This window comes from Cetorhinus maximus, chromosome 17 (genome assembly GCF_964194155.1).
Source record: "Cetorhinus maximus chromosome 17, sCetMax3.hap1.1, whole genome shotgun sequence".
In the NCBI taxonomy this organism is placed as follows: Eukaryota; Metazoa; Chordata; class Chondrichthyes; order Lamniformes; family Cetorhinidae; genus Cetorhinus; species Cetorhinus maximus.
Genome location: NC_135895.1, coordinates 3,307,019 through 3,319,689, shown reverse-complemented (window position 1 = coordinate 3,319,689; position 12,671 = coordinate 3,307,019). Strand labels below are relative to the sequence as shown.

The window sequence follows — 12,671 nt, the reverse complement described above, 5'->3', positions numbered from 1 at the left end:
AGTTGGAAGATGAGGTGCTGTTCCTCCAGTTTGCGTTGAGCTTCACTGAAACATTGCATCAGGCCAAGGACGGACATGTGGGCTTGAGAGCAGGGTGGTGTGTTGAAATGGCAAGCGACAGGGAGGTCTGGGTCATGCTTGCGGACAGACCGAAGGTGTTCCGCAAAGCGATCACCCAGTCTGCGTTTGGTCACTCCAATGTAGAGGAGACCGCATTGGGAGCAGCGAATGCAGTAGACTAAATTGTGGGAAGTGCAAGTGAAATGCTGCTTCACTTGAAAGGAGTGTTTGGGTCCTTGGACTGTGAGGAGGGGGGAAGTAAAGGTGCAGGTGTAACACCTTCTGCGGTTGCATGGAAAGGTGCCATGGGAGGGGGTTGAGGTGTAGGGGGTGATGGAGGAGTGGACCAGGGTGTCCCGAAGGGAACGATCCCTACAGAATGCCGCCGGGGGGGCGGTGAAGGGAAGATGTGTTTGGCGGAAATGGCGGAGGATGATCCTTTGAATGCGGAGGCTGGTGGGTTGATAAGTGTGGACAAGGGGGACCCTATCACGGTTCTGGGATGGAGAGGAAGGAGTGAGGGTGGAAGTGCGGGGCCGGACACGGTTGAGGGCCCTGTCAACCACTGTGGGTGGAAAACCTCAGTTAAGGAAGATGGAAGACATGTCAGGGGAACTGTTTTTGAAAGTGGCATCATCAGAACAGATGCGACGGAGGCGAAGGAACTGAGAGAATGGGATGGAGTCCTTACAGGAAGTGGGTGCGAGGAGCTTTAGTCGAGGTGGCTATGGGAGTCAGTAGGCTTGTAATGAATACTGGTGGATAGTCTATCACCAGTCTATCACCAGAAATTGAAACAGAGAGATCAAGGAAGGGGAGGGAAGTGTCAGTGATGGACCATGTGAAAATGATGGAGGGGTGGAAATTGGAAGCAAAATTAATAAATTTTTCCAGTTCCAGACGAGAGCATGAAGCAGCACCGAAACAGTCATCGACGTACCGGAGAAAGAGTTGTGCGAGGGGGCCGGAGTAGGACTGGAACAAGGAATGTTCCACATACCCCATAAAGAGGCAGGCATAACTGGGGCCCATATGGGTACCCATAGCCACACCTTTTATTTGGAGGAAGTGAGACGAGTTTAAGGAGAAATTGTTCAGTGACAGAAGAAGTTCAGCTAAACGGAGGAGAGATGTGGTGGATGGGGATTGTTCAGGCTTCTGTTCGAGGAAGAAGTGGAGAGCCCTCAGACCATCCCGGTGGGGGATGGAGGTGTAGAGGGATTGGACGTCCATGGTGAAGAGGAGGCGGTTGGGGCCAGGAAACTGGAAATTGTTGATCTGATGTAGAGCGTCAGAGGAGTCGCGGATGTAGATGGGAAGAGACTGGACAAGGGGAGAGAGAATGGGGTCAAGATAGCAAGAAATGAGTTCCGTGGGACAGGAACAGGCTGACATGATCGGTCTGCCGGGACAGTCCTGTTTTTGGATTTTGGGTAGGAGGTAGAAGCGGGCCGTCTGAGGTTGGAAGCTGTGGAGGGAAGATCTCCAGAGGAGATGAGGTCAATGACAGTACTCTCAAGCCCACATGTCCGTCCTTGGCCTGCTGCAATGTTCCAGTGAAGCTCAATGCAAACTGGAGGAACAGCACCTCATCTTCCAACTAGGCACTCTACAGCCTTCTGGACTTAACATTGAATTCAGCAACTTCAGATCATGAACTCTCTCCTCCATCCCCATCCCCTTTCCGATCCTCCTTTTTCCAAATTTATATTTTTTAAATATATTTTTCTTCTCCCAACTATTTTTAAATTTATTTCGATCTATCGTTTTATCTCCACCTTTTAGCCCATTTCGATCCCTTCCCCCCACCCCCACTAGGGCCATCTGTCACTAGCTTGTCCTGCTTTCTACCCTTAATGTCACCATTAGCACATTCCTTAGATAATATCACTACTGTCAACACCACTTTGTCCTTTTGTCTATGACATCTTTGGCAATCTCTTCTTTGCTTCCACCTATCACTGGCCCTCTACCCAGTTCTACCTGTCCTACCCCCCTCAACCAGCTTATATTTCACCTCATTTCTATATTTCTTTAGTTCTGATGAAGAGTCATTCAGACTCGAAACGTTAACTGCATCCCTCTCCGCAGACGCTGTCAGACCTGCTGAGTTTTTCCAGCTATTTTTGTTTTTGTTTCAGATTTCCAGTATCCACAGTATTTTGCTTTTATCTTAATAACTTACGAACTCTTTCTGCTTACTTCTTGCTGCTTTTCACTCGCCAACCCCCCTGTTTGTCCATTCTTCTGAACTTCCTGCTCGCCCTCTCTCCCAACCCTCCTGCTCGCCCTCTCTCCCAACCCTCCTGCTCACCCTCTCCCCCAACCCTCCAGCTCGCCCTCTCTCCCAACCCTCCTGCTCGCCCTCTCCCCCAACCCTCCTGCTCGCCCTCTCTCTCAACCCTCCTGCTCGCCCTCTCTCCCAACCCACCTGCTCGCCCTCTCTCCCAACCCACCTGCTCGCCCTCTCTCCCAACCCTCCTGCTCGCCCTCTATCCCAACCCTCCTGCTCACCCTCTCTCCCAACCATCCTGCTCGCCCTCTATCCCAACCCTCCTGCTCGTTCTCTATCCCAACACTCCTGCTCGCCCTCTCCCCCAACCCTCCTGGTCGCCCTCTATTCCAACCCTCCTGCTCGTCCTCTCCCCCAACCCTCCTGCTCGCCCTCTCAACCCTCCTGCTCGCCCTCTCTCCCAACAAACCTGCTCGCCCTCTCTCCCAACTCACCTGCTCGCCCTCTCTCCCAACCCTCCTGCTCGCCCTCTCCCCCAACCCTCCTGCTCGCCCTCTCTCTCAACCCTCCTGCTCGCCCTCTCTCCCAACCCACTTGTTCGCCCTCTCTCCCAACCCACCTGCTCGCCCTCTCTCCCAACCCTCCTGCTCGCCCTCTATCCCAACCCTCCTGCTCATCCTCTCTCCCAACCATCCTGCTCGCCCTCTATCCCAACCCTCCTGCTCGCCCTCTATCCCAACCCTCCTGCTCGCCCTCTCCCAACCCTCCTGCTCACCCTCTCCCCCAACCCTCCAGCTCGCCCTCTCCCCCAACCCTCCTGCTCGCCATCTCTCACAACCCTCCTGCTCGCCCTCTCTCCCAACCCACCTGCTCGCCCTCTCTCCCAACCCACCTGCTCGCCCTCTCTCCCAACCCACCTGCTCGCCCTCTCTCCCAACCCTCCTGCTCGCCCTCTCCCCCAACCCTCCTGCTCGCCCTCTCTCTCAACCCTCCTGCTCGCCCTCTCTCCCAACCCACCTGCTCGCCCTCTCTCCCAACCCACCTGCTCGCCCTCTCTCCCAACCCTCCTGCTCGCCCTCTATCCCAACCCTCTTGCTCACCCTCTCTCCCAACCATCCTGCTCGCCCTCTATCCCAACCCTCCTGCTCGCCCTCTACCCCAACCCTCCTGCTCGCCCTCTCCCAACCCTCCTGCTCGCCCTTTCCCCCAACCCTCCAGCTCGCCCTCTACCCCAACCGTCCTGCTCGCCCTTTCCCCCAACCCTCCAGCTTGCCCTCTACCCCAACCCTCCTGCTCGCCCTCTACCCCAACCCTCCTGCTCGCCCTTTCCCCCAACCCTCCTGCTCGCCCTTTCCCCCAACCCTCCTGCTCGCCCTCTCCCAACCCTCCTGCTCGCCCTCTCCCAACCCTCCTGCTCGCCCTTTCCCCCAACCCTCCTGCTCGCCCTCTTTCCCAACCCTCCTGCTCGCCCTCTCCCCCAACCCTCCTGCTCGCCCTCTCCCCCAACCCTCCTGCTCGCCCTCTCCCAACCCTCCTGCTCGCCTTTCCCCCAACCCTCCTGCTCGCCCTCTTTCCCAACCCTCCTGCTCGCCCTTTCCCCCAACCCTCCTGCTCGCCCTCTCCCCCAACCCTCCTGCTGGCCCTCTCCCCCAACCCTCCTGCTCGCCCTCCCCCAACCCTCCTGCTCGCCCTCTCCCAGCCCTCCAGCTCGCCCTCTACCCCAACCCTCCTGCTCGCCCTTTCCCCCAACCATCCTGCTCGCCCTCTCCCAACCCTCCAGCTCGCCCTCTCCCCCAACCCACCTGCTCGCCCTCTCCCCCAACCCTCCTGCTCACCCTCTCCTCCAACCCTCCTGCTCACCCTCTCCCCCAACCCTCCTGCTCGCCCTCTCTCCCAACCATCCTGCTCGCCCTCTTTCCCAACCCTCCTGCTCGCCCTCTCCCCCAACCCTCCTGCTCGCCCGCTTTCCCAACCCTCCTGCTCGCCCTTTCCCCCAACCCTCCTGCTCGCCCTTTCCCCCAACCCTCCTGCTCGCCCTCTTTCCCAACCCTCCTGCTCGCCCTTTCCCCCAACCCTCCTGCTCGCCCTTTCCCCCAACCCTCCTGCTCGCCCTTTCCCCCAACCCTCCTGCTCACCCTCTCCCTCAACCCTCCTGCTCGCCCTCTCTCCCAACCCTCCTGCTCACCCTCTCCCCCAACCCTCCTGCTCACCCTCTCCCCCAACCCTCCTGCTCGCCCTTTCCCCCAACCCTCCTGCTCGCCCTCTCCCCCAACGCTTCAGCTCGCCCTTTCCCCCAACCCTCCTGCTCGCCCTCTACCCCAACCGTCCTGCTCGCCCTCTCCCCCAACCCTCCTGCTCGCCCTCTCCCCCAACCCTCCTGCTCGCCCTCTCCCCCAACCCTCCTGCTCGCCCTCTCCCCCAACCCTCCTGCTCGCCCTCTCCCCCAACTCTCCTGCTCGCCCTCTCCCCCAACCCTCCTGCTTGTCCTCTCCCCAACCCTCCTGCTCACCCTCTCTCCCAACCCTCCTGCTCACCCTCTCCCCCAACCCTCCTGCTCGCCCTCTCTCCCAACCCTCCTGCTCGCCCTCTCTCCCAACCCTCCTGCTCGTCCTCTCTCCCAACCCTCCTGCTCGCCCTCTCTCCCAACCCTCCTGCTCGCCCTCTCCCAATCTCCCTGCTCGTTCTCTCTCCCAACCCTCCTGCTCGCCCTCTCTCCCAACCCTCCTGCTCGCCCTCTCCCCCAACCCTCCTGCTCGCCCTCTTTCCCAACCCTCCTGCTCGCCCTTTCCCCCAACACTCCTGCTCGCCCTTTCCCCCAACCCTCCTGCTCGCCCTCTTTCCCAACCCTCCTGCTCGCCCTCTTTCCCAACCCTCCTGCTCGCCCTTTCCCCCAACCCTCCTGCTCGCCCTTTCCCCCAACCCTCCTGCTCGCCCTCTCTCCCAACCCTCCAGCTCGCCCTCTCCCCAACCCTCCAGCTCGCCCTCTCCCCAACCCTCCTGCTCACCCTCTACCCCAACCCTCCTGCTCGCCTTCTCCCCCAACCCTCCTGCTCGCCCTTTCCCCCAACCCTCCTGCTCACCCTCTACCCCAACCCTCCTGCTCGCCTTCTCCCCCAACCCTCCTGCTCACTCTCTACCCCAACCCTCCTGCTTGCCCTCTCCCCCAACCCTCCTGCTCGCCCTTTCCCCCAACCCTCCTGCTCGCCCTCTCCCCCAACCCTCCTGCTCGCCCTTTCCCCCAACCCTCCTGCTCGCCCTCTCTCCCAACCCTCCTGCTCGTCCTCTCTCCCAACCCTCCTGCTCGCCCTCTCTCCCAACCCTCCTGCTCGCCCTCTCCCAATCTCCCTGCTCGTTCTCTCTCCCAACCCTCCTGCTCGCCCTCTCTCCCAACCCTCCTGCTCGCCCTCTCCCCCAACCCTCCTGCTCGCCCTCTTTCCCAACCCTCCTGCTCGCCCCTTCCCCCAACACTCCTGCTCGCCCTTTCCCCCAACCCTCCTGCTCGCCCTCTTTCCCAACCCTCCTGCTCGCCCTCTTTCCCAACCCTCCTGCTCGCCCTTTCCCCCAACCCTCCTGCTCGCCCTTTCCCCCAACCCTCCTGCTCGCCCTCTCTCCCAACCCTCCAGCTCGCCCTCTCCCCAACCCTCCAGCTCGCCCTCTCCCCAACCCTCCTGCTCACCCTCTACCCCAACCCTCCTGCTCGCCTTCTCCCCCAACCCTCCTGCTCGCCCTTTCCCCCAACCCTCCTGCTCACCCTCTACCCCAACCCTCCTGCTCGCCTTCTCCCCCAACCCTCCTGCTCACTCTCTACCCCAACCCTCCTGCTTGCCCTCTCCCCCAACCCTCCTGCTCGCCCTTTCCCCCAACCCTCCTGCTCGCCCTCTCCCCCAACCCTCCTGCTCGCCCTTTCCCCCAACCCTCCTGCTCGCCCTCTCCCAATCTCCCTGCTCGTTCTCTCTCCCAACCCTCCTGCTCGCCCTCTCTCCCAACCCTCCTGCTCGCCCTCTCTCCCAACCCTCCTGCTCGCACTCTCTCCCAACCCTCCTGCTCGCCCTCTCCCCCAACCCTCCTGCTCGTCCTTTCCCCCAACCCTCCTGCTCGCCCTCTCCCAATCTCCCTGCTCGTTCTCTCTCCCAACCCTCCTGCTCGCCCTCTCTCCCAACCCTCCTGCTCGCCCTCTCTCCCAACCCTCCTGCTCGCCCTCTCTCCCAACCCTCCTGCTCGCCCTCTCCCCCAACCCTCCTGCTCGCCCTCTCTCCCAACCCTCCTGCTCGGCCTCTCTCCCAACCCTCCAGCTCGCCCTCTCTCCCAACCCTCCTGCTCGCCCTCTCCCCCAACCCTCCTGCTCGCCCTTTCCCCCAACCCTCCTGCTCGCCCTCTTTCCCAACCCTCCTGCTCGCCCTTTCCCCCAACCTTCCTGCTCGCCCTTTCCCCCAACCCTCCTGCTCGCCCTCTCTCCCAACCCTCCAGCTCGCCCTCTCCCCAACCCTCCTGCTCACCCTCTACCCCAACCCTCCTGCTTGCCTTCTCCCCCAACCCTCCTGCTCGCCCTTTCCCCCAACCCTCCTGCTCGCCCTCTTTCCCAACCCTCCTGCTCGCCCTTTCCCCCAACCCTCCTGCTCGCCCTTTCCCCCAACCCTCCTGCTCGCCCTCTCCCCCAACGCTTCAGCTCGCCCTTTCCCCCAACCCTCCTGCTCGCCCTCTACCCCAACCGTCCTGCTCGCCCTCTCCCCCAACCCTCCTGCTCGCCCTCTCCCCCAACCCTCCTGCTCGCCCTCTCCCCCAACCCTCCTGCTCGCCCTCTCCCCCAACCCTCCTGCTCGCCCTCTCCCCCAACTCTCCTGCTCGCCCTCTCCCCCAACCCTCCTGCTTGTCCTCTCCCCAACCCTCCTGCTCACCCTCTCTCCCAACCCTCCTGCTCACCCTCTCCCCCAACCCTCCTGCTCGCCCTCTCTCAATCTCCCTGCTCGTTCTCTCTCCCAACCCTCCTGCTCGCCCTCTCTCCCAACCCTCCTGCTCGCCCTCTCTCCCAACCCTCCTGCTCGTCCTCTCTCCCAACCCTCCTGCTCGCCCTCTCTCCCAACCCTCCTGCTCGCCCTCTCCCAATCTCCCTGCTCGTTCTCTCTCCCAACCCTCCTGCTCGCCCTCTCTCCCAACCCTCCTGCTCGCCCTCTCCCCCAACCCTCCTGCTCGCCCTCTTTCCCAACCCTCCTGCTCGCCCTTTCCCCCAACACTCCTGCTCGCCCTTTCCCCCAACCCTCCTGCTCGCCCTCTTTCCCAACCCTCCTGCTCGCCCTCTTTCCCAACCCTCCTGCTCGCCCTTTCCCCCAACCCTCCTGCTCGCCCTTTCCCCCAACCCTCCTGCTCGCCCTCTCTCCCAACCCTCCAGCTCGCCCTCTCCCCAACCCTCCAGCTCGCCCTCTCCCCAACCCTCCTGCTCACCCTCTACCCCAACCCTCCTGCTCGCCTTCTCCCCCAACCCTCCTGCTCGCCCTTTCCCCCAACCCTCCTGCTCACCCTCTACCCCAACCCTCCTGCTCGCCTTCTCCCCCAACCCTCCTGCTCACTCTCTACCCCAACCCTCCTGCTTGCCCTCTCCCCCAACCCTCCTGCTCGCCCTTTCCCCCAACCCTCCTGCTCGCCCTCTCCCCCAACCCTCCTGCTCGCCCTTTCCCCCAACCCTCCTGCTCGCCCTCTCTCCCAACCCTCCTGCTCGTCCTCTCTCCCAACCCTCCTGCTCGCCCTCTCTCCCAACCCTCCTGCTCGCCCTCTCCCAATCTCCCTGCTCGTTCTCTCTCCCAACCCTCCTGCTCGCCCTCTCTCCCAACCCTCCTGCTCGCCCTCTCCCCCAACCCTCCTGCTCGCCCTCTTTCCCAACCCTCCTGCTCGCCCCTTCCCCCAACACTCCTGCTCGCCCTTTCCCCCAACCCTCCTGCTCGCCCTCTTTCCCAACCCTCCTGCTCGCCCTCTTTCCCAACCCTCCTGCTCGCCCTTTCCCCCAACCCTCCTGCTCGCCCTTTCCCCCAACCCTCCTGCTCGCCCTCTCTCCCAACCCTCCAGCTCGCCCTCTCCCCAACCCTCCAGCTCGCCCTCTCCCCAACCCTCCTGCTCACCCTCTACCCCAACCCTCCTGCTCGCCTTCTCCCCCAACCCTCCTGCTCGCCCTTTCCCCCAACCCTCCTGCTCACCCTCTACCCCAACCCTCCTGCTCGCCTTCTCCCCCAACCCTCCTGCTCACTCTCTACCCCAACCCTCCTGCTTGCCCTCTCCCCCAACCCTCCTGCTCGCCCTTTCCCCCAACCCTCCTGCTCGCCCTCTCCCCCAACCCTCCTGCTCGCCCTTTCCCCCAACCCTCCTGCTCGCCCTCTCCCAATCTCCCTGCTCGTTCTCTCTCCCAACCCTCCTGCTCGCCCTCTCTCCCAACCCTCCTGCTCGCCCTCTCTCCCAACCCTCCTGCTCGCACTCTCTCCCAACCCTCCTGCTCGCCCTCTCCCCCAACCCTCCTGCTCGTCCTTTCCCCCAACCCTCCTGCTCGCCCTCTCCCAATCTCCCTGCTCGTTCTCTCTCCCAACCCTCCTGCTCGCCCTCTCTCCCAACCCTCCTGCTCGCCCTCTCTCCCAACCCTCCTGCTCGCCCTCTCTCCCAACCCTCCTGCTCGCCCTCTCCCCCAACCCTCCTGCTCGCCCTCTCTCCCAACCCTCCTGCTCGCCCTCTCTCCCAACCCTCCTGCTCGCCCTCTCCCCCAACCCTCCTGCTCGCCCTCTCTCCCAACCCTCCTGCTCGCCCTCTTTCCCAACCCTCCTGCTCGCCCTTTCCCCCAACCTTCCTGCTCGCCCTTTCCCCCAACCCTCCTGCTCGCCCTCTCTCCCAACCCTCCAGCTCGCCCTCTCCCCAACCCTCCTGCTCACCCTCTACCCCAACCCTCCTGCTTGCCTTCTCCCCCAACCCTCCTGCTCGCCCTTTCCCCCAACCCTCCTGCTCACCCTCTGTCCCAACCCTCCTGCTCGCCCTTTCCCCCAACCCTCCTGCTCGCCCTTTCCCCCAACCCTCCTGCTCGCCCTCTTTCCCAACCCTCCAGCTCGCCCTCTCTCCCAGCCCTCCTGCTCACCCTCTCTCCTAATCTTCCTGCTCACCCTCTCTCCCAACCCTCCTGCTCTCCCTCTCCCCCAACCTTTCTGCTCGTTTCCAAACCCAACCCACTTGCCACTTCCTTCCCCCAGGAGGGGGCGGAATGCGGGAAGCAGCATGGGTTCAGGAGAGGGAAGTGGCAGCTTGTTTTAATAATAGACTGAGCATGTGCAGTAACTGCCCTAAAATGAAAATGGAGGCAGTGCAATTTGGGGAGCTTCCCTAATGTACAAACCATGCTAAAACAAAACCATGCTTTTAGAATGCAATTTAACGAGGTATATTGTTATTACAATTGTAGCTACACCTCAAAAGTACCCCATTGGCTGTAAAGCACTTTGGTCACCTGTTGTAATATATTTTTTGTGTCTCGTCAAATTTTTGTTTGATAATTACTCTTGTGAAGTGGCTTGGGATGTTTTACTATGTAAAAGGTGCTATGTAATTTTTGCTGCATTTATATATGGCATTTAACAACCTCAGGATGTTCCAAAATGCTTTCACGATGAACAACTGGTGAATTCTTTGAGTCTTTCTGTTTGCTGCAGGAGGATCGGCTGGAGTCGGCAGCTGCGCTCCTTGGAGGAATGGAAGTGGGCTGGCTGAAGCCTGTGGTGGGGCCAGAATACCCACTGGAGAAGGTGGCTCAGGCTCACGAGGACATCATTAAGGGGTCTGGAGCAGCAGGCAAAATGATCCTGACAATATAATGCGTCTGCCCTACGCAAAGAACATCGCTGCCCAGTAAGCTTCAGGTCGCACCTGTACAAATTAAAAGTGGATCCTTTAATATTCCAGACTACTGGGCTAAGGTGTTTTTGGGGTGGATGTGGGGTGGGTGATTGGGGTTGGGGAGTGAGTTGTATTTGAGCACTCCCATTCTACCACATGTCATGATTGTACCCCCATTTGCACTTAATTCAGGCAAAAGAATGAACAATAATGATTGATTTTAGCTTCATTGCACTGACCATCATGCTCTAGGGCACAATGGATGGAGATGCCAGTCTTCTTTTGCTCCATCAGTTTTATGTGTTTATAACTCAGTCTGCCTAAAATTCAGAAAACAACGAATCAGGAGACAAAAGAGAAATTGCAGTGGTTTCTGATTGTGGGTTGGACATTGCTGCAAGCTTCCTCCTCTCCCTTTATTGAAACACGGTAGTTTTCCACCTTTTAGTGCCTCATTAAAATGACAGGTGACAATTGCTGATGAGTGTGGGCAGGTCTTGGCACAGTAAGTGCCGTGACATCAATTCCTACATCAGCACATTCTCAAAGTCAAACACACAAAGTTAACTGCCAAAACTCAGTTAAGTAAACATTTGTTCTCAATGCCCCTGAATACATCTCACTTGGTGGCTGTTATGCATGTGCATGGATGGGTGGTCTGATCTACGCTGTTACAAGGATTGGTCCCAGCTGCTTCTTGTTTTTCACACACAATCATACATCTGATGGCCCATCTACCTTATGACAGGGTCAAGAATGGAATGTATTGACTGTCTATTATGTGAGTCAATAGAGGTGTTCAAAATAATGAAGTATTTTGACAAAGAAGAGAGAAACTGTTTCAAGTGGCAGGAGGGTTGGTAACCAGAGAGACACAGCTTAAAATAATTGACAAAAGAACTAGAAGGGTAGATGAGATTTTTTTTTTAAATGCAGTGAGTTGTTAGAATCTGGAACATGCTCCTTGAAAGGGGTGCGGAAGGAAGCATATTTAATAGTGATTTTTAAAATGGAATTGGATAAATACTTATAAAGGAAACATTTGCAGAGCTATGGGTAAAGAACAGAGGAATGGGATTAATTGGATAGCTCTGCTAAAAAGCCAGCACAGGCACTGTAGCCTCTGTTTTCAAAAAGTTCAATTCGGACTTCCAGCCGGTGGATTAAAAATCATTATTTGACGTAAAGCCCATTTTTGTGACACCGTCTTGCGAAGTGTGACTTTAAACGAACGAATATGAAGCAAATCAGATCTTCCCATAAGAATTAATGTATAACCTGGAGTTAGGCTCTTGTGGATATTTCTCAGCAAAGAAAAAGAAAGTACATTACAGTACATCCCTAAATGAAATAACTTTTAAAATAAAATACATTTCTAAATATAAAAGAAATATAAACTCAAATAAGATAACATTCACCAGTGATGATTGTGAAGCTTGTTTGTAGAGGTGGACGAAGGGGCAGAATGGTCAACAACCTTAAAAAAAAATTATCCAAAAACTGTTGGACAATTTATTTTCCCCTGTTGGTAAAGCTCCTTGTAGTAGTTAATGTCAGCATTAATTGCCCAATTCACTTTGGGACTGCTCATTCTCTGGCATTAAAACTATCAGACTCACTACCACCACTTATTGGGTATTCTTGACTCATGTTTATAAGGAAGTTAATCACTAAATTATAGTAAAAGGTTATTGATTGCATATTTAAAACAACATCAAAATGGCGTAGTGAGATTAATACTGAGGAGAAATGTTGGGAACTCTTTTGTGATTCAACTGTGCAGCATGTACACTCACCGCTACAGCCACACAACACAAAGTAGTTTGCTATGGCCTGTTGGTAAACAACATTATAGTGAATGTTGTGATGTTAAAAGGATATGTGTTCCCAATTGTATCAGCAGTTTTATAATGAAACAGTATTGACCAAATCAATGTTAAGTGAGGAATCATTGTATTGTACTCAGTTTCACCTTTACCAATCTCTCTCTGTTGATGTCTCTCATTCACTGTACTCACCTTTCTCTCTGCTTTATCTATCCCCCACACTGAAGTTCCTGGTCTCCTGCTCCTCTCTCTTGGAAATCTAGTCCTTGCCAGTTCACATTTGTGGTAGTGATGGCACAGTCAGCAGGCATTGAAATAAAATGGGGTGTTTTATGCAGCTCACATTAATTGCAAATATGAGATTGTATGGCTTTGTGAATGATTCTCAATTTCTTGATTGTTATTTAATAAAAGTGTAAATTTTTTAAAAATCTGCTGTGTTTACTGTGTGGGTTTTGTACATGAGGAGCATGGAATAATGACATCTAATGAATTGAAGGAAAATGGCAGAAATACACAGGCAGGTCCATCCTCGTCAGAAAAGTTAAATTTCTAGCAGGGACCCTTCATCAGACCCACTTGTAGGGTTAACCCCATTACTCCCTCTTCACATGTTAACAGTTTACAAAATCACTCTTTCATTTGAGAAGCGGGTGGATGGACTGCAGAGACATACACAGGGACAGACATGGAAT

The 12,671-nt window shown here is 56.9% G+C and overlaps 1 protein-coding gene across 4 annotated transcripts in view; it reads left to right on the top strand.

Annotated features, from left to right (window-relative positions):
• The window catches only part of cryz (crystallin, zeta (quinone reductase)), a 1,066,321-nt gene extending 1,053,914 nt beyond the window's left edge, over nucleotides 1-12,407 (top strand). For all 4 annotated transcript variants that reach the window (XM_078560653.1, XM_078560655.1, XM_078560654.1 and 1 more), the window contains exon 9: nucleotides 9,967-12,407. In XM_078560653.1, the coding sequence (XP_078416779.1) occupies nucleotides 9,967-10,128 (162 nt within the window). In that variant the 3' untranslated portion in view covers nucleotides 10,129-12,407. The remainder of the gene's footprint in view (nucleotides 1-9,966) is intronic.
• Nucleotides 12,408-12,671: the final 264 nt, after the last annotated feature.